The sequence below is a fragment of the Geotrypetes seraphini genome, chromosome 8 (assembly GCF_902459505.1).
Source record: "Geotrypetes seraphini chromosome 8, aGeoSer1.1, whole genome shotgun sequence".
Lineage (NCBI taxonomy): Eukaryota > Metazoa > Chordata > Amphibia > Gymnophiona > Dermophiidae > Geotrypetes > Geotrypetes seraphini.
In genome coordinates this window covers 118,115,460-118,141,004 of record NC_047091.1, presented here as the reverse complement: position 1 = coordinate 118,141,004, position 25,545 = coordinate 118,115,460, and the positions used below count along the sequence as shown (strand labels likewise).

At 45.7% G+C, this 25,545-nt stretch overlaps 1 protein-coding gene across 7 annotated transcripts in view; it reads right to left on the bottom strand.

Moving 5' to 3' along the window:
* GATAD2A (GATA zinc finger domain containing 2A) overlaps positions 1-25,545 on the bottom strand; it is a 338,480-nt gene that overhangs the window by 42,478 nt on the left and 270,457 nt on the right. For 6 of the 7 annotated variants that reach the window (XM_033954824.1, XM_033954823.1, XM_033954827.1 and 3 more), the window contains 6 exons: positions 21,636-21,765; positions 17,360-17,491; positions 12,455-12,544; positions 7,924-8,055; positions 6,763-6,951; positions 5,902-6,181 (listed from right to left, as the gene is read on the bottom strand). In XM_033954824.1, coding sequence (XP_033810715.1) covers positions 5,902-6,181; positions 6,763-6,951; positions 7,924-8,055; positions 12,455-12,544; positions 17,360-17,491; positions 21,636-21,765 — 953 coding nt within the window. The remainder of the gene's footprint in view (positions 1-5,901; positions 6,182-6,762; positions 6,952-7,923; positions 8,056-12,454; positions 12,545-17,359; positions 17,492-21,635; positions 21,766-25,545) is intronic. The other variant, XM_033954821.1, reaches the window with a different exon arrangement.

Genomic DNA, 25,545 nt, shown 5'->3' with positions numbered 1-25,545 from the left:
GGGTGGGTCTGCTACTAGTGCATGGAGCTCACTGATCCTCCTGGCAGAGGTGAGAGCAATCAGGAAGAGAACCTTCCAAGTGAGAAATTTGAAAGAAGCCGTGGCCAAAGGTTCAAACGGAGGTTTCATTAAGGCTGAAAGAACCACGTTAAGATCCCAGATCACAGGAGGAGGTTTAAGAGGTGGTTTCACATTGAAAAGTCCTCGCATGAATCTGGAGACCAAGGGATGAGCTGAAAGGAGTTTCCCATGGACTGGCTCATGAAAAGCAGCAATAGCACTGAGGTGGATTCTGATGGAAGTAGACTTGAGACCAGAATCAGACAAAGAAAGAAGGTAATCCAACACGGTCTCCACAGCAAGGGACGTAGGATTATGATGATGAAGAAGACACCAGGAAGAAAACCGTGTCCACTTCTGATGGTAACATTGCAGAGTGGCCGGTTTCCTGGAGGCATCCAGAACAGAACGAACGGGCAGAGATAAAAGAGTATCATTTGAAGTTAGCCCGAGAGATACCAGGCTGTCAGGTGCAGAGACTGGAGGTTGGGATGCAGAAGGGTCTCCTGATGTTGTGTGAGCAGAGAAGGAAAATGTGGAAGTAGAATAGGTTCCCTGGAACTGAGTTGAAGTAGAAGGGAGAACCAATGTTGCCTGGGCCACCGTGGCGCAATCAGAATCATGGTGGCCTGTTCCCTCTGGAGCTTGAACAAGGTCCTGAGCATGAGAGGCAGAGGAGGGAAAGCATACAGGAAAGAGATTGGGCCAATCCAGGAGAAATGCATCCGCTGCCAGACGGTGAGGAGAGTAGAGTCTGGAGCAGAAGTGGGGCAGCTGATGATTGTGAGGAGCTGCAAAGAGGTCTATCTGAGGAGTGCCCCACTGAGCGAAGATGGACTGCAGAGTAAAAGGATCGAGTGTCCACTCGTGAGGCTGGAGAATTCTGCTGAGCTTGTCCGCTAAGGAATTCTGTTCTCCCTGAATGTAGATAGCTTTTAGGAATAGATGGTGATCTGTGGCCCAAGCCCAAATCTTCTGGGCTTCCTGGCACAAGAGGCGAGAGCCCGTCCCACCCTGCTTGTTGATGTAGTACATCGCAACTTGATTGTCTGTGCACAGTAGAAGGACCTGAGGAAAGAGAAGATGCTGGAAGGCCTTGAGGGAATAAAACATCGCTCTGAGTTCCAGGAAGTTGATGTGATGTTTCATTTCCTGGGCTGTCCAAAGTCCTTGAGTTTGGAATTCGTTCAAATGAGCTCCCCAGGCATAAGGGGAGGCGTCGGTGGTGATGACAAGTTGATGAGGAGGTAGATGGAACAAAAGACCTCTGGAGAGATTTGAGGATATCAACCACCATTGTAGAGACTGATGAAGAGAGGATGTCACAGATATGTGTCGTGAGCAAGGATCCGTCGCTTGGGACCACTGGGTCGCTAGGGTCCATTGAGGAGTGCGTAGGTGGAGACGTGCGAAGGGTGTGACATGAACTGTGGAGGCCATGTGACCCAAGAGTATCATCATTTGCTTGGCAGAGATGGAACGTTGATGAAGCACCTGCTGACACAGAGATTGGAGAGTGTGAAGACGGTTGGACGGCAGAAAAGCTCTCATGAGGACTGTGTCCAGCACCGCTCCAATGAATTGAAGTCTCTGAGTGGGGATAATATGAGATTTGGGTAGATTGATCTCGAACCCCAGAAGTTGTAGAAACATGATGGTCTGGTTGGTGGCCTGGAGTACTATCTGAGAAGAATTGGCCTTTATCAACCAATCGTCCAGGTAAGGAAACACCTGAAGGTGGTGGGAACGTAGAAAGGCGGCCACCACAATCAGACATTTGGTGAACACTCTTGGAAAGGAGGCCAGACCGAAGGGTAGCACCTTGTATTGGTAATGACAATGGTTGATCATGAAGCGGAGGTACTGTCTGGAGGCCAGATTGACCGGTATGTGAGTGTATGCTTCTTTGAGATCTAGGGAACATAGCCAGTCGCCTTGATTGAGAAGAGGATAAAGAGTAGCTAGAGAAAGCATCTTGAATTTCTCTTTTACCAAGCATTTGTTGAGATCGCGAAGATCTAAAATGGGTCTGAGATCTCCTGTCTTTTTGGGAACTAGAAAGTAACGGGAGTAAAATCCCTGCCCCTTTTGATCCAGAGGAACCTCCTCTATGGCGTTCAGAAGAAGGAGGGATTGAACCTCTTGAAGAAGGAGGGAAGACTGAGAAGTGTTCAAAGCAGACTCTCTTGGCAGACTTTGGGCAGGAAGAGTCTGGAAATTGAGAGAGTAGCCGTGGCGGATGATGTTGAGGACCCACTGATCCGAGGTGATGATTTCCCAATGGCTTATGAAATGAGTAAGGCATCCTCCTATAGGCTGCTGAAGATGGGCAGAAGGAGGGAGACTGGCTATGTCCTGGAGAACCAAGTCAAAAGGGTTGAGTTGATTTCTGTGAAGGGGGAGGTTTCACCTGCTGTTGCTGCTGTGCTGGTCTAGCAGCTTGCCTCTGTTGTTGCCTCTGACGCCTGGGTTGCTGCTGGATCTGAGGTAAAGGACGAGCCACAAATCTACATTGATAGGCCGATTGTTGGCGAAAAGGCCTAGTACGTGGGGTCTTCTTCTTTGTCTTAAGGAGAGTGTCCCATCGAGTCTCATGAGCTGAGAGTTTCTGAGTAGTGGAGTCCATGGATTCTCCAAACAGCTCATCCCCCAAACAAGGTGCATTGGCCAGTCGATCTTGATGATTGACATCGAGTTCTGAAACTCTGAGCCAGGCCAGTCGCCGCATAGCTACCGACATAGCCGTGGCCCTAGAGGTCAGCTCAAAGGTGTCATAGATTGATCTGACCATGAACTTGCGCAGTTGTAAGAGCGATGAAGAAGTTTGGCGAAAGGCAGATTTTTTACGGTCAGGGAGATATTTCTCAAAAGATGACAAAGTCTGAATGAGATGCTTAAGGTAAAAAGAAAAATGGAAAGCATAGTTCCCTGATCTATTTGCTAGCATCGCATTTTGATACAACCTCTTGCCAAACTTATCCATGGCCTTACCTTCTCTGCCAGGAGGGACAGAAGCGTATACACTAGCCCCCGTGGATTTCTTTAAAGTAGATTCCACCAGTAAGGACTCATGGGGGAGTTGCGGCTTATCAAACCTGGAATAGGTATGACCTTATATAAGGAGTCCAGTTTGCGGGGAGCTCCTGGGATGGTCAAGGGTGTCTCTAGATTTTTGTAAAATGTCTCTTAATATGTCATGGAGAGGCAGTTTGAGAAATTCCCTTGGAGGCTGGTCAAAATCCAGAGCATCAAGAAATGCCTTGGATTTTTTGGATTCAGCCTCCAAGGGAATAGAGAGAGATTCACACATCTCTTTGAGAAAAGAGGTAAAAGAAGTTGCATCAGGTTTAGAGGATGGATCCAAAACAGAAGGATCCTCTTCTCCTGATGAACACTCTCCCTCTGAGAGAAGAGGGTCCTCCGAATCGCCCCACAGATCAGGGTCCCGCACTTGAAAACTGCGGTCCCGGGATTCCGGTGTGGAGGGTTCTAGGTGTCGAGTTTTATGCATCGACTTCCCAGACCTCTGTGAAACGGTACCGGGAGATGTTATAGGCTGCATCGGCGCCGATGTTTGAACAGCCTGGTGTAAGGATCTCGGTTCCGGCGCTAAGACTGGCATAGATACCGAGGAAGTGTTATGCATCGGTACCGACAAGGTGGATGCCGACAAAGGGTGCTGCTCCACTGTTGGTACCGGAGGCTCAGACCGGACCGGGACTGGAAGGCTCGGTGTCAGAAGGGCAGGTAACAGCTGCTGTAGTTGTTCTTTAAGCTGTACTTGCAGGACGGCGGCAATGCGCTCGTCTAGTGAAGGCACCGGTACCGCTTTTTTCTTCTGCGGTATCTTGGGTGCCGCTCTACACTCCGAAGAGGAACCTGATGTCGAGGGGCTTACCTCAATCGGAGCGGAGCGCTTCCACGGGCGCCTCGAGGTCAGCAGGATTGGGCTCGCTGCCACTGAGACCGGAGGGCGCTCCAGCGGGGAAGGCTTCTTAGCCGGCTTACCTGAAGGGTGCGACGCTGGCGCAGTGTCGATGAGGCAGGTGCCGACTGCGTCGGGGTCGAAGTGGGGACCGGTGCCGCCGAATCCGACATCTCGGTACCAAACAATAATCGCTGTTGGATTTGTCGATTTTTTTAAAGTTCTCTTTTTAAGAGTGGCACAGCGGGTGCAAGTAGACGCTCGATGGTCAGGACCAAGACACTGTAGACACCAGTTGTGCGGGTCTGTGAGTGAAATTGGTCGAGCGCACCGCTGGCACTTCTTAAACCCGGGTTGAGGGGGCATGAATGTAAAAACGGCTTCAGCCAAATCGAAGGCCGAGGCCTCGATGGTGGCAACAGGCCCCGCTGGGGCGAAACCGAAAAAATGAAAGAAAAACGAATTAAGTTTTTTGTTTTTTTTTAACAAAGAAAATAAAATAAAATGAGGGAAACAATATTTCCCAACGAGTTTACGCGAGCGGGAAGGCGAAAATAGAAAAAAGTTTTCAACAGCCGTTGAAACGTGCGTCTTCTTAGCTCCGCGGAAACTAAGAAACTGGGGACCGCGCGCCTCCGTCGGGCGGGAAGGCACTCGCGCGTGCGCGGTGCGGCCTGCTAGAACTTTCCAAGTTCTTAGAGTGCAATCACTCTAAAATTGTCCGTACCGGGGCTCCGTCGGTGCCGTTACCCATCAGTCAAGAATATGCTGCCTGCTTGTCCTGGGATAACATGTGAAACCTACAGAGCTATCCGCAAATGTGCCCTGAATCCTCAAGGTTGGGGATTAGCTACTGAGTGTTCCTTAGTCTCCCAAGATATTGTGGGCAATTAGAGAATTATATTGCATTGCATAAGGCTTAAGCTTAGTGTAACATTACACGAGGAGGTTTTTTTATGCCAGTGATTACATCCACCCCGACTAAGCCTCCTATTTATCTGCAACTTTATTCAGTTGACTGGATGGAGGAGGGGATATGAGGCTTTTTCCTACCTTGGGGTAATTTCCACAGCCATTGCCTTTATAGCAGATGCTTGTTAATCCTTGCTTGCCCCAACCTCGGGGATTCAGGGCACATTTGCAGATAGCTCTGTAGGTTTCACATGGTTTTTGTGTCTACTATGCTGAAAACTTTTTTGAGAGTGTGGTTTTGATGTTGTTATTTTTCTCAAATTGGCTTGGGTGTGTTGTACATGTAAGTATGTACAGTACATGTAGTACAAGAGCAAAGCTCAGCCATACTAAAAAAAACAATAAACCTGTACATATGCTGCTGTGCAAAAATAGAGACTGGGATTGGGACTTTATACACTCACAAGTGAGACAACACCAACAAGTGAGAATATCTGCCTGCTGTCTCTAGATAATACCTGTTACAGGTAAGTAACTGTGCTTTGTGGTAAGGGCAGAACGTGATTTGTGTATACCTCCTTTTTTGTTGTAGTTTTACAACCGCACTCAAAACGGTTTCCATACAAGTACTTCAAGCATTTTCCCTATCTGTCCCAAATATATCTAATGTACCTGGGGCAGTGGAAGATTAAGTAACTTATCCAGGGTCACAAGGAGCAGCATGGGGTTTGAACCCACAACCTCAGGGTGCTGAGGCTGTAGCTCTAACCACTACGACACACTCTCCTCAATGTCCAGGCCTTTTTGCTTAAAGCTTTTAACAATCACTACAATTTATAAGAGCCCTAGATAGCACTATGGACACTTGCTCTCCATGCCCTCAATAGCACAGAGGAAGCCAAAGCATGCTCCAAAGTGCAGGCTTTCTTCTCATTACTTGGAGCATACTATAGTTCTAAAGCTGTGCTTGTGTCGTTGTGAATAAAGGGGAAGCAGAAGCTCACCTTGGGTCTCCAGCAGGTTCTGTACCACTTCCTCTAATCCAACCAGATATATAAACTCATTATTGGCAGCACTAGGCAGAAAATTCATCTCAGGAGCCGGTGGTTTGGGAGGTGGAATCTCCAGCAGCGTTTTCTCCAGCTGTTTGCGTAATGCCAGTTTTGCTGCAGCTTGTCGACTTGCTGGTGACTCGTTGGAATTGACTATGGAGGAGATGCTGTTTGTGCCAGTGTTGGCCTGTGCTGATGTGACATTTGTACCTTTTACTGAAGTTGGAGAGGACTATGGGAACAGAAAACAAAGAGAATATGAACACTGTAAAAATTAAATATAAGAACATATCTGCTATATTAGGGCAAAATACAGGGTGGGAACCAGTCAACTTATCATATGACTCTGCAATTCCTCTTAAGGACTCTTCTGCTGCCTACTTGTTCCCACAAACAAAACTGTCACTAACTTGGACTGCCAGAAAATGGTCTCTCTATTTAAAAAATATAAAAACCAAAGACAGTTTAACTTTTCTTTTTTTCATCATTGAAAATAGCTTCTTTTGTCATGAATAGCCAATAAATTTACATATACACTGGGAGTGCAGACAGTGATATGTAGTAGGAAAAATAAGACCTTGTTTCAAAAAGGCAGGCACCCAGAATTGTTCTTAACAAATACACGGTCATATAGCTCAGTGAGGAAAGCACTATTTACTGAACTGTCAGCAAGATAGCCTGTAGCCATGAGTGGCCTCTGAGCTCATACCTTATCTGGGTCAGAGCCCAAGGTGATTCGAGTCTAGATAATGCCATTCTTTTGCTTGATTGTTCCTAAATTTCCCTCCTTTCCTTTCATGTAGAGAGGCTCACCTGTGGGATATTGACGAGCAGGCTAGTATTGGGAACATTGGCTACACGTATCAGACCCTGCTGGATAATTCTCTGACCCTGAATCTGGACACTGGGTACAGAGGCCCTGGGTGCAAGAAGCAGAGGAGGTGGACCTGTACTGGAGTGCTGGCGGAGGCTGTGGATCTGCTGCGGAGATACGGAGATTGGCTGTTAGAAGAGAAGGGATAACAAAAGAAAACGTTAATCACAAAGCTCAGTATAAGACTGGGGCAGAGCTAACACTGATGTCTGGTTTCCTGCATTGGTTTTCATACATGCAGAAAATAGAACTATCATGCAGTGCTTTACCATTCTGGAGACCTTGGTTCTATTTCTAAGTCTGACTTTTGTTCTCTGGAGAGGTGTGCAGAACAGAAGATACAGCATTCACAGATCATGAAATAGGGGAGGGTGAACCAACCACAACCAAGTAGTGCCACTCAGTGGGCAGACTTGGGGTGTACAGGAATCAGATTTCAGATGAAACTGGCCTGTGACCTCCTCCACCTGAAAGCTGATGATGTTCTGAATGGTCTACACATGAGCTGGGGGCTAAAAACAAAGGGTAAAGTTGCAACAGAAGGCTCAGGGCAATAACCATAGCTAACTGAATGAGCCGACTGCCCAAAGGAAGATGTGCCAGGCCAAAAGAAATGAAATATGATCAAATTGTTTCCTGCCTTTGATATGCATTTACACAGACACACCCTATAGCATTCTTCAGCCAAGGGGTATCAATAATAAAGATATAGGAAGACATCCAATAAATATTCTCTCAGACCTGCTACTACACCCTCTTTCCTCCATCTCTCCTGCAAAGAATGCAAAATTTCAGTCACTGCTGCACTACATTATCTTGTTTTATTTTATGTATACTTTTATGCTGCCTAATTCAAGAAAAATGTTAGGAAGCATGCAACAAAATTAAACAATAAAAGGCAGAGACTATTGATGTCCAATGATTCAAGTTCCAATAACACTGCTACACAACATACTATATAAATTTCTGCAAGTTCTTCTTCCATTACAAGTTAGACTCTATTCTGTGGTCCTTCTTTTCATTACCTTGGGGAACAAAACTTTGTTTGCACTGTAAAGGTTTAGGAATTGAAACAGCCATGATACTGAATGGATCCTTACCTGGGCTCCTCTCACCAGTGGTGGCATCACTATCTGTGTGCTTTGCTGGCATCCCAGTTTAGAAGAAATCTGCTGCCCACCACGGACCAGAGGAGGAGGGATAACTGCTCCTGACATTCGAGCTGAAGTCACCTATGAAAGAATGCGAGAGATGCTATAAAAACAAACACTAGAAATTATGAAAAAGCACAGAAGCAGCATTAAATTTGGGTCACTATATCTGAGAACTCCTTACAAGTATTATCCCTTCTCATCTCTTAGTTTCCCAAGGCTGGTCTTATTATAAATGTTTATCTCCATCAGTCCAATTTTATGGAGCACAACGGGGAAGATTCCAATTAGTGCAAAATGTAGCAGCAAAAATTATTCATGAAGTTTGTAAATATGATAAAGTAACCTCTTTGTTGATTGCTTTGCATTGGCTTCCTGTTAAAGCACGATGTTATTTTAAAATGCGTATCTTTGTATTTAGAATTCTACAGGGTTAAGCCTCAAATTCGATCCAATAAATTGAGTTATCCTATATAATAAAAGGCTAGCCGCGCATGCGCACTCCTATTTGCGTGCTTCTGTGATCAGTAGGTCTGTGGCCGCAGGAGTGCGCATGTGCGCATATGTCACCAGCCACCGATCTCCGTTCCTCCAGCAGGGGGGGGGGTCTGGGAGGAAAGGGATCGCGGCGCTCAGCACCCCCACCGAGGAGCCCAGCAACTTTCCGCTGCCCGGGACCCGAGTCCTTTGCTGCCCCCCCTTCCCTTCCCGTGGGCCCGACTGGCGATTTAAGCAGCGTGTGCAGCAGTCTTCATACGCTGCTTCAGACCCTTCTACTGCCCTGATTTGCTCTGCCGCATCTCTGATGATGTCATCAGGGACGTGCCAGAGTAAATCAGGACAGTAGAAGGACCCAAAGCAGCGTGTGAAGACTGCTGCACACGCTGCTTGAATTGCCATGTGTAGTCGGGTCCGCGGGAAGGGAAGGGGGGGACGGCAAAGGACTCGGGACCGCGTTTGTAGTCGGGACCGCGGGAAGGGAAAGGAGGGTAGAGGAAACGCTAATGCTGCTGCACAGGGAACTGGTGTGGGGGGAGGGAAATGGAGGGGGAGGGAATGCTGCTTTGGACAGACAGACAGAGGGAGGAAGGGAAACAGAAAGAAAAGAAGAAAGACACAGGGGCAGGTGTACAGGGAACTGGTGTGGGGGGAGGGAAATGGAGGGGGAGGGGGAGGGAATGCTGCTTTGGACAGACAGACAGAGGGAGGAAGGGAGACAAAGAAAAGAAGAAAGACACAGGGGGTGCACAGGGAACTGGTCTGGGGGGAGGGAAATGGAGGGGGAGGGAATGCTGCTTCGGACAGACAGACAGAGGAAGGAAGGGAGACAGAAAGAAAAGAAGAAAGACACAGGGGCAGGGAGATACACAGAAAGACAGACAGATAAAGGGGGACAGAGACAGACAGAAAGAAAGACAGCGGGAGTCGCGTCAGGAGGGGTGCGGGATGCGGCAGAGGGAACTTTTCCAATGGATGCAACTGGGCAGCTGTCGGGAACCTCTGATCAGGGGCAGAGCAAGGTAAGTGTATCATAGGGATAAGAAGGAGGAGGGGGGAGAAAAAGGAAGGGACGTCTACTGCTGGACAGGGGGAGAAGGAAAGAGGTGCTGATGGACAGGGGGGTTGAAGAAAAAGGAACGGCGGCCTAATATTGGACAGGGGGAGAAGGAAAGAGGTGCTGCTGGACAGGGGGGAGGTAAAACAAAGGGAGAAGGGCTGCTGCTGCATAAGGAGAGCAGTGAAGGGGTGGTGGTGGACACAGGGAAGGTAAAAGGAAGGGACAATGGACAAGGGGAGCAGGCAAGGGGTGGTGATGGACAGCCAAGGAAAAAGAAAGACAGAAAGAAAGAAAGCGGCTAAGGAGAGAGAGAGAGAAAGAAATAAAGACAGACACACACACATATATTCTAGCACCCGTTAATGTAACGGGCTATAAGACTAGTCTTCTATAATAAATTCCTTGCAGTCAAAGGACTCTAATCCATTTCTATCCTTCAGTGAGATCTCTTAAGGTTTAAGAAATATATTGCCAGTTTTGCATTTGCAGCTGTGCGACGTTGGAATACTCTTGCATTCTGAACTAGATCTGAAGTACACCATCTAAAGTTTAGAAAGCTATTGAAGACTTATTCCATAAATTCTTAGGATGAAATGTAAATTGTTTCAATATTTGTAATTGACTGGAAATGGCTAGCAGATTTTTATGGTGATTTGCACACAGTCTATATGAATTTATTAAGAAAGTGAGGTACGTTAGAACAGAAGGCTTCCACCTGGCATAATGTTCCAAAAACACTGAAATGCAGGGCTGTTATCTTAATGATGCTGAGTGCACATATGTTCCAACATTTCAATGTGACCTGAAAATGTTTTAAATAATGCTACAAATACAGGTAATGCTTGTAGGGATCCTCAAGTAATATAACTCAAAGTAGTATCAATCCTCATCGATCCCAAACATATGATGTATTATGCTATATTACTTATTTATGTATCTTATGCGTTTCATGTATATTTCATAGTTATTACTTAACTTAATTTTAGTTCATCCCCTTGCCAGTTGAGATCCAGCCAAAATATATTGCATGATTTAGCTTGTGACCATAGTGAATGGTCACACCTTAATCCAGCTCCACTGTAGCTCAAGTTTTCTGTGTTTAAAACACTATCAAGGAGATTCGCATGGAGAGGGATTGGAGAAAAGGCTATGTCTACAATCTGTATGTATGACATCAAAATGGGCCTTTTCTTAAGCACAAGGCTTAGGCATCACTGAAGTAAGCTGCAGCATGAGAGGAGGTAGGAGAGCAGGAGGAGAAAAAGGTAGTGTTCTAGAGAGAAAGTTACAAAGACAAGCAGAGTAGTTTCAAAGCATGGAAACTCAAAAAACAAATTACCATATTTTTCGCTCTATTAAGACACACCTGACCATAAGATGAACCTACATTTAGAGGAGGAAAATCCAAGAAAAAAAATAAATTCTGAACCAAAAGGTGTACCCTGTTCCGGCCTGCCACTAGACCTGCCCTGTACCCTGTCCCCTCTCTGGTGGTCTAGTGGTAGGCTGGGACAGGGCAGGTCTAGTGGTAGGCAAGGCCCCCCACCCCCTGGAAGGGCCTCCCACTCTGAGGCAGGCAGGCAAGGCCCCCCACCCCGAGGCAAGTAGGCCCCTGTACCTCCCCCCTACACACTTCCATACCTTTTTAAAAATCCTGCCGTCCAGCGTTGTATGGCAGGAGTTTTCAGCGATCCTGCCCTTCCCTCCACTGACTCCCGAGCTGAACTCCTAGCGTCAGAGTGGAGCACAAGGCAGGCGCGTGCTTATCGTGTTCTTGCTTGGTCCCACTCTGCTCATGGCTGCAGTCAGTTCTCGACTCGTGAGAACTGACTGCAGTCATTCACGGAGCGGGACCAGACAGGAATACGATAAGCACGCGCATGCCTCGTGCTCCACTCTGACGCTAGGAGTTCAACTCGGGAGTCAGTGGAGGGAAGGGCATGATCGCTGAAAGCTCCTGCCATACAACGCTGGATGGCAGGATTTTTAAAAAGGTACGGGGTTACTTGGGAGTCAACAGAGAGAAGGGCAGCTTTGCTAAAAGCTCCTGCCATACAGTGCTGGACGGCAGGATTTTTTAAAAAAAAGGTACAGGGGTTTTCCCTCCATTAGACATACCCTTATTCCCACCTACTTTTTGGGGAAAGAAAAAGTGAGTCTTATAGAGCAAAAAATACAGTAAGTAATAACTATGAAATATATATGAAATGCATAAGATACACAAATAAGGAATATGCAGCATAATAAGTCATATGTTTGGGATCAATGAGGATTCATACTACTTCGAGTTACATTACTTGAGTGGTGGTTTGAGGATTCCTGCAAGCCTTAGCTGTATTTACAGTATTATTTAAAACATTTTTAATTCACATTGAAATTTTGGGAATGAACGCTGAAGAGTGTTGAATGTCCAATATTTGAAAAGTTAACAAGAGTGCACATATTAACAGAGATTGTTTCATTTTCATAGCCTGTTTTCATAGTCAATTCATATTTTTAAGGCTTGAAAATTAAATTTAAAAGATGTAAGATACTACACTGAAATACACAGCTGTGGATGTATTGCAGCCTTATAACACTAATCACCTTCTCTAAGAGCAAAGCTAGTGGAATATAGATGAGAGCTCTCCCAGAAAGAAAGTAGAGTTCTTGGTCACCAGCACAAAGATTAAATGCCTTCTAAAAATGAGCCCCCCCATCCCTCTAGGAGCACACAGTGTTATAAAACAGCATTAGAATTTATACTGGAAGTACTGTTAATGAAGGAGATCTTATAACTAGTTATGTAGAAACACCATGTCAACAGCAAGAATTAGCACCAGTAAATTAAACCAAATGAAATAGGGAAGTGACCAGACAGATGGAAATCAAATCAGGCAAATCCGGCAAGCCTGTGCCACCTTTCCTGGACACTCTGCTAACCTGAAGAGCTGGCTTGCCCACAGGAATGTTCTGCATGCCACGCACCAGTGGGGGAGGGGTGGCCACAGCACTCCCCGAATTGCTGACAGGCTAGGAAAGAAAAGCACAAGAGGCAGGCACAGGTCAAAACTAGCAAGTCATGGAATTTTAAAGGGAAAATAAGCAAGGGGGTGGGGGAGCAGGAGAGGGGGGCTATCACTTAACATAACCACTTTAATCCAGCTCCACTGTTGGCTCCAGTTTTCTGTGTTGAAAATCCTATCAAGGAGATTCGCATGGAGGGGGATTGGAAAAAAGGCTATATCTACAATCTGCATATATGACACCAAAAGGGCCTTTTCTTAAGCACAAGGCTCAGGCAGCACTGAAGTAAGCTGCAGCATGAGGGGAGGCAGGAGAAGAAAAAGGCAGTGTTCTAGAGAGAAAGTTACAAAGACAAGCAGAGTAGTTTCAAAGCATGGAACTCAAAAACAAACCCTATCACATGTCTGCACTGCTCTTTCCTTCAAAATAGGTTAGGGCTAAAATGAACAAATAATTTATTAAGTACTTTTTGCTATAAACAAGTGGTTGATATGTTGCTAGAATTTTTGAGGGATTTTACAATATGCTTCAGAATTTTTTTTTTTTTAATGAGGCTTGATAAAATAAAAGATGTCTAGCTAGGAAGATACTCTTAAGCTTTGCCTTCTTCAACCTACTGGCTTTTCTTTCTTCCTTCATTTTGATTTTTTAAAATACTGTTATCGAATTGAACCCCTTGTTTGGAGATGATCCAGAATACAAAGCTAAGTTTTAGTTTAGTATAACCAGGTGGGCTAGCTTGGTGAATTACAGCAGCTGGGATCCACAGCAACTAGCTTATTTAATGTGGGTCAATACTGTACAACACTGCAGGATAGTGGAAGATATTATCTTAATAATATCTTTTCCAGTATAGGTGTGTCATTCTGGAGAAGCTGGCTATCTCCCCATGGCTGCGAGCTATATGCTCTGGATTTTTTCTGTGATCCTTTTATTTCACTGGGAGCCAGGTCCAGACGACATTCACCCAAGGGTACTCAAGAAACTAAGGAACGAAATAGCAGAGCCACTTCGCCAAATATGTAACCTATCCTTAAAAACTGGAGAGATCCCGGAGGACTGGAAAATAGCAAATGTCACGCCCATCTTCAAGAAGGGTTCAAGGGATGACCCGGGAAACTACAGGCCGGTGAGCTTGACCTCGGTCCCGGAAAAGATGATGGAAGCACTGATTAAGGACAGCATCTGTGAACACATAGAAAACAATGGACAGCTAAAGCCAAGTCAGCACGGCTTCTGCAAGGGTAGGTCATGCCTCACAAACTTATTGTACTTCTTTGAGGGGGTAAACAGCCAGGTGGATAAAGGGGAATCCATTGACATCATTTACCTTGATTTCCAAAAAGCCTTCGACAAGGTACCACACGAGCGACTGCTTAAAAAGCTGTGGAAACACAGGGTGCAAGGGGAGGTCCACCGATGGATCAAGAACTGGCTGGCAGGCAGGAAACAGAGGGTTGGAGTAAAGGGCCATTACTCAGACTGGCAATGGGTCACGAGCGGAGTTCCGCAGGGGTCGGTGCTGGGACCGCTCCTGTTCAATATATTTATTAATGACCTGGAGGCGGGAACAAAATGTGAGGTTATTAAATTTGCGGATGACACCAAACTCTACAGCAGGGTTGAAACCACGGAAGACTGCGAAGATCTGCAAAGGGACCTAACTACACTAGAAGAATGGGCCAAAAAGTAGCAAATGAGCTTTAACGTAGGGAAATGCAAGGTCATGCATGTAGGGAAAAAGAACCCGATGTTCAGCTACAAAATGGGGGGATCACTGCTAGGGGTAAGTAACCTTGAAAGAGACTGGGAGTGATGGTAGACACAACTTTGAAGGCGTCGGCACAGTGCGCCACAGCCTCAAGAAAAGCAAACAAAATGTCGGGTATCATTAAGAAGGGTATCACGACCAGGACGAAGGAAGTCATCCTGCCACTGTATTGTGCAATGGTGCGCCCGCATCTGGAATACTGTGTTCAGTACTAGTCGCCATACCTCAAGAAGGACATGGCGGTACTTGAGGGAGTCCAGAGAAGAGCAACTAAACTGATAAAGGGTATGGAAAACCTCTCATATACTGACAGACTGAAAAAGCTGGGGCTGTTCTCCCTGGAAAAGCGGAGACTTAGAGGAGACATGATAGAAACCTTCAAGATCCTGAAGGGTATAGAAAAGGTAGACAGGGACAGATTTTTCAGATTATGGGGAACCACAAGTACAAGGGGGCACTCGGAGAAATTAAAAGGGGACAGGTTTAGAACAAACGCCAGGAAGTTCTTTTTCACCCAGAGGGTGGTGGATACATGGAACGCGCTTCCGGAGGCTGTGATAGGCTGGAGCACGTTACAAGGCTTCAAAGAAGGTTTGGATAAGTTCCTAGAGGATAAAGGAATTGAGGGGTACAGATAGGAGTAGAGGTAGGTCATAGGGATAGTCAGGGACCACTGCTCAGGAAATGGGCCTGATGGGCCGCCGCGGGAGCGGACCGCTGGGCAAGATGGACCTCTGGTCTGCCTCAGCGGAGGCAACTTCTTATGTTCTTATGTTCTACTGCTACCTGCAGTTAATACCCAAGCATGCAAGTGCTTCATTTAAATCATGTGAAGTAAGGACAAAAATGGGAAAAATTCCCAAACAAATCAACTGCTCTGCTCAAACATAACAACACTTGAACACTCGATGAACAAGGAACAGCCAACAGAAGCAAGAAAGGAGCTCAAGTAGTACCCCTGTAGAGACTATAAACATATTATACAGAATTCTTCAGGGCCCATAGGGCTGACTGGCATCCAAGATACTAACTTGGAGAAGAATAAATAGAACGAGACAGGATGGAGGTCCAGAATGACGCACCTATCTACTGGAAAAAATATTATCACTGTAAGGATATAATCTCTTTTTCTAGTACAATAGGTGTGTCATTCTGGACTAGCGGGACATACAAAAGCAGTCCCAGAAATCTAGGGCAGGATGACTGTGCCAGCCCTTAATACTGAGGATCCAAAAGCAGAGTACTCTCTTGCTGAAGCATCCACCCTATTAAACCTTGCAAATGTGTGTAGAGTGGACCAAGTTGTAGCTCTTCAAGTCTCTGTTGGAGAGACTGCCCTAGCCTCTGTCCATGACGAGGCTACACTTCTAGTCGAATGTACCTTTAACAGAGACAGGGGACAGATTACCACAGATAATGTAGGCGGATGAAATGGCCTTATGGATCTATTTGGAAATCATGGCCTTGGAAGCAGGCGCATCTCACTTAGTTAAATGAGTCAGCACAAACAGATGGTAAGAGAGTCAAGTGTCATTGGTGACTTCCAGATAAAGTACTCTTCTGACGTCAAACTTCTTCAAAATGCAGTCCTGTTTCTTAGAACCTGTAGGTTGGAAAATTAGAGCACCCTCCGCCTATAAAGGTTCTGGAAGCGGACTTTCTGATTAACATGAAATGCCAAAACCACCTTCGGCATAAAAGAAGGGACAGTGCGTAGGGAGACCCCCAGTCTCCAAAAGGTTCTCTGAAACTCATTACGCTGTGTGTACTGCTACCATAAAAACCGCCTTATGCGTCAAGAGGGACGCTTCTTCCAGTGCACTCAAATCTCTGCTAAGTAGAAAAGGTGAGGGGAAAGTGGGGACAGATGGCCCTGAGCTTCAAAAATACATGTGCAGGCTGGTTAACAGATACCACCAGGAGATCGGCCTGTTAGCTGCAAACCACAGTATGCTTCTTCTCTACGCAGGCAGAGCTAATACTGAAACTGGAAAACATTCAAACATAAAAATTACTTGAAAAAATACCGAATAAAATAAAGGGGAGAACAGAACAGAAACATTCCTTCAGGCTCATGTGCAGAGGGGAAAAACTACAGGTGGCAGTAGAGCTCCCAGTGAAGTAGGAGGGAGGATCACAGAAAAAAATCCGGAGTGACACACCTATTGCAACTGAAGACATATTAAGGAATACTGCCTGCTCAGTGACATGCTAGTAACAGGTTTCTCTTATCTGGAGTAACTGATATGGAATTCTGATACTTCTGGGATGGCTCCTGCGGGCTATTTTTAAAGCTAAAGATAATCTTATTTCTTGAACCACAGAAGTATTAACCAGGCTAGAGTATTTAGATTTTCAGAAGATCCCCAGAAGTTCCCAAGAATTGTTTTTGACAAGTGACCAGGCAATTGACCATGAGTCTTATAGACTATGACAACATCTCATACTGGTTAAGTAAGAGGATTGTTTACACTGGTCTGTGTAGCCCCCAAGATCATATACCTTTTACCATCAGAAACATCCTTCATTGCATTTGAAGACACGTAAGAAGCAGCAGTAAATTTTATATTCACAGCTGCTTTATAGCTTTAAGGAGAGTATTTAACAACAAAGAAAAAAATGGACCAGGAGAGATATCTTAATTTCCATACACAATGTATAAGATATGCTGGAGATGATAGTGGGAGGTAGGGAATGAGAAAAGCATGCCAGTCAGTTCAGTCAATTCCTTAACCTCATCCTACTACTACTTATTTCTATAGCGCTACTGTGCTACTGGACACACCGCAGCACTGTACATTAACAGGGAAGAGACAGTCTCCTGCTTGAAAGAGCTTACAATCTAATTGTGAAAGACAAATAGGACAAAAAAGTGTTAATCTAAACACGCTGCTTAGGAAGGAAATTACAGAGGGAATGACAAACACATATGGGTGCTTTACAAGTAGGTTGGAGTTAGGACTTAGCTTAAAAAAAGTGGGCTTTTAGCATGTGACACATTTGGCTGCCTTCATACATTAGTGTTTCATATGACTTTTAGGAATTGCTACCTTCTGAGTGGTGGTCTCTTTCTGAATCTGACTCTGACGTAATTTCTTCAGGAGCACCAACTTAGCTTCCTCCAAACGCAGCTCTTCCTTCAGTTGTTTGATCATTCTCTCCCTCTCCTCTGGGCTACTCTTCTGCAATAGCACCATGGCAAACAGAAGGGTGGCAGGTTAAAAACACAACAACTTAAGTACAACAAATACATAAATTTATATTCTTCCCGACCCCCAAATCCACCACAGGAGGTGACAATAGGATTAAAATAAAGTACCATAATAGGGATCTGAGAAACTTAATAGTTATAAACTATATAGCATGGCTGCAGCCATAGATGTCAACTCTGCAGGTGCATGAGCACCCTCTATATTGAACAAACTCCTTATATTGAACAAACTCCTTATAAGCAATAGACTATGTCCAGGAATAGGTAATTTTTATTGGGTTTAGCATCCCCAATATTTTTGGAAAGTTGGCTCCATTGACTGCAGCATACAGTATGTTCAAGAATGATGTGCCTATTGCACTAGCAACGTAGTATACTGTTATCATCTTTACTAGAAAGCCAGGCTACACCTGGGGAGGGGGAGGAGGGAGGGAGGGAGAGTGGGGATAAAACAAATCAGAATTAAAAAACAAAACAAAAAAACACAAACACAGATTTCTAGGTGCAAGAACAGCTCATGGCTGCTATGGCACACAAAATGCTTTAGTATTCCTATCCAAGGACAAGGAACTGGGATAGATTATAAAATCCACCTGCATATAAACACATGCCATTGCTTTCATGAGATTAAAGGAACCACTGCTCATACCACAGGACATGATGTTCTATCAAAATAATTCAGGATTTGGGGCATGTAATAATAGGGAGTTGGATATTTCCATATGTTTTATGTTAAAGATGACACCATTCAGCTAATTAGATAGTTCACAGCGTTTTTCGGACTGGAACCACATTGAGTGGAAGGATTTTGACTGTGCATTGAGAACATTCCTTTTTTGGATTTTTAACAAGTACTTTGGCGCCTTCTACTAGGCTTCATTCATACACCCGAGGAAGGCTATTCAAGCCAAAACAAGGACCGTGCTGGGGTCCAGTACAAAAAGGGTTGAAAAAGGCTTGTATTATCTTTGTATATGTTTTAGCTATTTAAATGTTCTCAATAAACTGATTGTCCTTGAAGTTAGTCAACTGTGTCCCTTCCCCACTCTTTTTCTGGTTTGTATTATACATAGGGTTGTTTTTTTCCTTTTTTGTGGAATAAAGACAATCTTTAAACCATACCATATAATACCAATTCTTGTATCCTGCGAGTGTCAGCTAGAAATCATTGTGGCTTACACAATATTAGAATGATACAGAGATGTAGATGAGTTACAACTGATTGCAAGAAAATAGGTTACTGCAATGAAATGAATAGATGCATTTTAGCACCTTCCTGAATTGGAAGTAGGTAGGAAGTTGGTGCAGGCTGCTTGGGAGGTTGTTCCAGGTTTTGGGGCTCTGGAGTTCAAAGGTGGTCTCAAAAACAGCTTTCTTCCAGACCGAGCGAAGGGAGGGAAGTTGTATATAAGCCGGCAAGGAAATATACATTGTATATTCGCCAGAAAGGAAATCTGAATAATTTTAAAAGATTATTAAAATTATATTTATTTAGTAAGACGAAATATGGGAACAGAATATTTTGCTGTATAATTAAGTGCTGGACACTGATTAATCTTGTGACTATTTATCTTGGAGCTGCAGGCATATCACTGTATATACTCGAATATAAATCGATCTGAATATAAGCCGAGACCCCCTTGCCACCAAAAAAGGAGGAAAAATGGTTGACTCGAATATAAGTTGGGCGGCTTAATATTCAAGTGTCCTGCCCTGTCAGGTTCTGCACTCAACACCCTCCCCTCTATCCCTCCCGTTAGGCTCTGCACCCAGCACCTTTCCTTCCTTCCCTCCCCTGTCAGGCTCTGCACCTAGCACCCTTACTTACTTCCCCTGTCAGACTCTGCACCCTCCCTACCAGGCTCTGCCCTCTGTCTCCCCCTCCCTATCCTATCTTCATACCTCTGCTGATCCCTGGTGGAGGTACAGCGGATCCTCTGCCAATCCCTTGTATAGGTGCAGCGGGCAGGAGCAAGCTTTCCGAACTCCTGCCCCGCTGCTAACCAGCTGCGCGGATCCAGTTTCTTCAGCTGAGCGGCACAAGCAAAAGCGTGATTTGGCACTGCTTCCCAGTGCTGAGAGGCTTCCTTACTGGCTTCCAAAGCAGCTCAGCACCGAGTAGCAGCGTCAAATCGCGCTGCTGCTCAGCTGAAGAAACTGGATCTGCGCAGCCAGTTAGCAGCGGAGCAGGAGTTCGGAAAGCTTGCTCCTGCCTACTGCACCTTCACCAGGGATCGGCAGAGGACCCGCTGCACCTCCACCAGGGATCAGCAGAGGTGTGATAGGGCAGGGAGTAGGAGGGAGGGGGGGGGGGGGGCATTGGCCCGAATATAAACCAGGAAAAATCCCGCCGAAACCCCACCTGGCCGATCGGGCCAGTAAGGAGCCCAAGCCCTCCTGGCCCGGCGACTGCCCAACCCCCGACTAAGATTGGGGCAAAAGGGAGCCCAAGCTCTTTTGTCCCCGCGACTCACCAAACCCCCGACTCAATCAGGGCAAGAGGGAGCCCAAGCTCTTTTGTCCCCGCGACTCACCAAACCCCCGACTCAATCAGGGCAAGAGGGAGCCCAAGCCCTCTTGCCCCGGCAACTCCCCAACTCAATCAAGAGGGAGCCCAAGCCCTCCTGGCCCGGCAGACTGTTCAACCCCCGACTAAGATTGGGGTAAGAGGGAGCCCAAGCTCTTTTGCCCAGGCAACTCCCCGAACCTCCGCCAATTACGATTGGGCAGGAGGGAGCCCAAGCGCTCTTGCCCAGGCGAACCCCCCTACCCCTCACCCCCACTAAGATAAAAGCAGGAGGGATCCCAGGCCCTCCTGCCTTTGTCGCACCCCCCTCCCATGAATGCCAACCCCCCCTCCCCGCTGACCCGCCTATTCTGGTTGGCCCAGGCGCCTCAGGCCCCACCTGTGGGCGGGTTTTGAGCCGCCTGGGCCAATCAGGCCCTAAGGCCAGCCATTCCTGGGATGGCTGGCCTGCTGGACGGACGGGCTTGGCACCCGACCAACCGGCCAACGATGTGAAGGTATGGGGAGGGGGATTGGGGGTGGGTCAAGGGATCTACAGGGGGGGGGATTCAGGGTGCCGCAGGGCAAGAGGGCTTGGGCTCCCTCTTACCCCAAACAGTCGTGGGTTGGGTAGTTGCTGGGCCAGGAGGCTCCCTCTTGCCCCGATCTTAGTTGGGGGTTCAGGGTGCCGCGGGGCAGGAGGGCTTGGGCTCTCTCCTGCCCAGATCGTTATGGGGTGGGGGGTGGATTCTGTAACCGGTATTCTTTTTGACAGATACCGGTTACAGAATCCAGCTTTTAGGCGAAGGATTGGCTCCTCCTTCGCCTAAAAACCCTTGTTTTGGACGTTTGGGACTTAGGCTTTTTTTAGATTGATTATATGGTGTAAGTTTATACGTAGTGGTGGTCTGGGCGTTTAATCAGCTGTACGTAGAGGCAGGCCATTATAAAAAAACAAACAAACAAACCAAAAAACCCCCAAACTTCCTTTTGGATGTTTTTTTTGATAATGGACATTTTCCCTGCTTCTACTTTCAACGTTTAAGGCCTTAGGTCAAAAGTGGACTTAGATGTTTTTTTTATTATGTCCCTTCACGTATATAACCCAGAAGGACGATGGACCAAAAATACACAGGGGCCAGACACAGAAAGATTGTTTTGGAACACAAAGTTATACAATGAGGGTAAAAAATGATAGTCTATGAGTACTCTAAGGAAATATTTCTTTACGAAAACAATGGTAGATGAATGTAATGGCCTCTAAGCAGAATTGGTGGGGACCAGGACTGTATCTGAATTCAAGAAGGCAATGGACAAACACAGAGGATCACTAGAGAGAGGAAGGGAATGTAGAGCTTAGTAGTTGGTATGTAAAGCATAACAGACAAACAGCATGCAATTTGGTTAACCTGGAAAGAATAGATTAGAGAACCATGGATATAGATAAATGTTACTGTTCTTCCTACCTATATTTTTATCAGGAAGAAAAAAAAAAATAGTGTCTTAGGCTGTTTTATGAGCATGCTCTGCTCAGAAAATATGAATTCAAGCACCCATAGAATATGCCAGCACATCAACATCTCATGATCAGCACACAGAATAGACTCACCAACAGTGCCTCCGTGTTGCTTTCTTTCAAGGCTATTTTTGTGAAGCCATTCATTCTAGGGCTGGAGGGCTCATTATCTGATAACACTATAATGTCTGGTGAAGGGATTCTCCTCTCCCGCTTTACCTCACTGCAAAATAAAATAAAAAGTTGCTTTGGCATCTATTCTTTGGTCTGACAGACCTGCCCTCTTTTGGTTATGGCAGTGTCTCACAAACTTTACAAGTCACAGCACAATAAACTGGCAGCTGTGGCTTGAGAGCACCCGGAAGTGTGTGGACATTGCCATGATGATGCCATGTGCATGCATGTTGACATCCATGCATGTGCGGAGGCCCTCCAGATGGGGCCCTGAGCTGCCAGTGGGAGGTCCTGAAAAAGAAGAGGCGTGGAGAGGAGAAGAGGTGCTGGCGGTAGCTGACTACCTACAGCAGGGGTGCTCACAATTTTTTGGCTTGCGAGCTACTTTTAAAATGACCAAGTCAAAATGATCTACCAATAATAAAATTTTCAAAAACATAAAGCACACTGTTCGCAGAGAAAATATTAATGATCATTTGTATTCGGTGGGGTTTTCAGAGGTCAAGGCAGATGACTTTAAAATATGCAATGTCACCTCAGTAACAACTATACAAAAATAGCCAAATATTCCCCCTCCCCTTTTACTAAAACATGAAAGCGGTTTTTAGCGCAGGAAGCTACGCTGAATGCCCTGCACTGCTCTCAATGCTCATAGGTTCCCTGCGCTAAAAACCGCTATTGCGGTTTAGTAAAAGGGGGCCACAGTGCAAAATATAGACAGCAGATATAAATGACCAAAACGGACACATTTTGATCACTAAATTGAAAATAAAATCATTCTTCCTACTTTTTTGTCTGGCGATTTCATGAGTCTCTGGTTGCACTTCCTTCTTCTGTAAAGCCAATATTTCTTTCTTTCTGCCTTTCTTCCTCTCTCCCCTTGCCTGCCTTTCTTTCTCTCTACCTCTGCCGGTCTTTCTTTCTTTCTCTCTCCCCCTGCCCTCCCCCAAGCCATCATGTCGATTTCTCCACTTCCCCGATTCTTTCCCTACCCCCCAAGCCACCACGCCAATTTCTCCCTGCTGCTTCCCCGAGCCAGGCCTGGCACGTACAAGCGCCGGACCCACAAGACTTCACCTCCGACGTCAATTCTAACATCGGGAAGGAAGTTCCAGGCCAACCAGACAGCGATTGGCTGGCCCGGAACTTCCTCTCCGACATCAGAATTGACTTCGGAGGTGAAGTCTTCTGAGTCCGGCGCTTGTACACGCCTGGCCTGGCGAAGCAGCAGAGAGAAAAAGATCGCAAAGACAACGCGATCGACTTGCGTTACCTTTGCGATCTACTGGTCGATCGCGATCAACCATTTGGGCACCCCTGGCCTAAAGGATGTGCTTCTCACTGCGAGAGGTACGTCCTGTAGGCAGTCAGCTGGCGTTGGCACCTCTCCTCCTTCCTGGCAAATCAGAATTCTGCGCGCAAGTCTGCAGTGCTGTTTACAGCATTCTGATTTGCAATTTGGTTTCACATTTTGTGATCATATATTGCTTTTGGATTTCCAAGGCTTCTTTCCACAAATGCCAAAGTTGGTCCATAATATCTTGGATTCCTGAGGAAGGTGTGTTTAGACAAAACACAGCCCGTGTTGGGTCCCCTTATGATATATGTGGATTCAGTTTGTATCGTTATTACTGCTTTTATCAAGAAAATTTTGAATAAACTATAACCAAAGGTCCGAGAACATTGTGCTTCCACAGTCTCGTTTGTTGGGATTTGTTCAAAATTTGGAACCCAACATGAATTTGCCTCCCTTTTTATGGGCCAGCAAATTATGTGAAAAAAATGATACAATAAGAAATTTAAGGCTTAAATTAAGACCGAATGCAACTTGTTGGCACTGCAATTCTGAGGACGATACATTAGCTTATATGCTTTTTTACTGTACCAAAATAAAACCTTTATGGATCCTTATTTGGAAAACTATCAGGGATATTATCAACTGTCCTACAGAAATCTCTTACGAGGTGATCATTCTACGCTCACAATACCCTTGCTTTGTGGAATCAGACTGTCTACCTCAGCTGATCGACTTCCTGATTGCTAATGGTATTCATCATATTTTAAAGAATTGGAAATCTGCTCAATTTCTGAATTACACATTCTGGTGGAACTCTGTTTGCCTTTATAAAAGATATGAACAAACTACCAATCCTAAAGGAGATTCCTTTTCTACACTACCCCACTGTCGCTCACCCTGGGCTTATTTAGATCATTATGTACAGGAAAACCTCACCCATGCTTCTTAATTGATTATTGTATATTTTTCCTTCTTATTATGCTTTGTTTCTTCATTAGATTTTCTCTTATGTCTTATTGCTTTGGACAACATTCTGTTAGAGAGTACTTGTTGTTGATTGTTGTTTTTCACTGAATTGTGGACGTGTTCCTTTTGATGTTTATTGTAGTTTTTCAAAATTCAATAAAAAGAATTGGAAAAAAAGAAATTTAAGGCTTACTTTGACTCCTCATTGCTCTTGACCTATACTTTGATTAACTGGACCAATAGTTATGGTCCATGACTTACATTTAGGATTTGTAGCAAAGATATAATGACAAAGACGTGATGTCACTTTTTATGCAAGTGTTTTCATTCTTTAGTGTGTAGTATTTTTCTTTTTTGTGTCATTTTTGCTACAAAAGTCACCCTGTTTCATCTCCAACCCAACCTTGTTTTGGTAAGAATTAAGGTTGCAAAGACAGGCATCACCTGCATGTGCAGATACACTATGTCAGGGGTAGAGGGAACTCCGGTCCTCGAGAGCCGTATTCCAGTCGGGTTTTCAGGATTTCCCAAATGAATATGCATTGAAAGCAGTGCATGCAAATAGATCTCATGCATATTCATTGGGGAAATCCTGAAAACCCAACTGGAATACGGCTCTCGAGGACGGGAGTTCCCTATCCCTGCACTATGTTATACCTTTGACGCCCAATTTTGTAACACGCAAATGAGCTAGAGATGTGATATTTTACATTGCAGCTAACCTTGTGCTTACTATACTTTAAGCTTATGATACATTTTTATTCAGATGTATTTTCATAATTAGTCAAAGTTGTTGCAAAACTGTGGCACATTAATTACCTTGCATTGGTCAGTGATGGCTAAGTCACTCCCAATTCAGCAAAATCGACAACCCCATCGTCTAGAGGCCACTCCCAACAGCCAGACAAGCTTTATTTAAGCACAGGAATCCCGCAGAACCGGTGGGTATGGAAGTTGCCATAGGATTCCCATGACAGTGTAGTCAAAATCTCTGGTGAATCCAGAATAAGGCTTGGAAAAAAGGGAACTGAGGCACCAGAAATAGGCTTGGAATGTCCCGAGAGGCAGCTGAACACCAGACTGAGGCTTGGAAAACTCATTAGCTGCCCTAATTTGAAAAAAGTGCCCCCGCCTCCGACGAACGACCCCTATATCCACCGGCGATCTGCCTTGCCTGCACTCTGAAAGCAGGAAGGCAGTTAAATCTGAGAGAGGAGCCCGAGCCTGCAGGGGAGCGTGAGGCAGTCCGCCCCTCCCCCGAAACCAGCGGGGTCTCCTTTGATCTAGCCCGAGACACGCTGCCTCGCCTGCACAGAGAGCCTGCAGGTAGGCAGGAAAAGAGGAGCCCGATCCTGCGGGGAGCGCGAGGCGGTCCGCCCCTCCCCCGAAACCAGTGGGGTTTCCTTGCTTTTTAGAGCCCCACACCGGCGATCTGCCTTGCCTGCACTCTGAAAGCAGGAAGGCAGTTAAATCTGAGAGAGGAGCCCGAGCCTGCAGGGGAGCGTGAGGCAGTCCGCCCCTCCCCCGAAATCAGCGGGGTCTCCTTTGATCTAGCCCGAGACACGC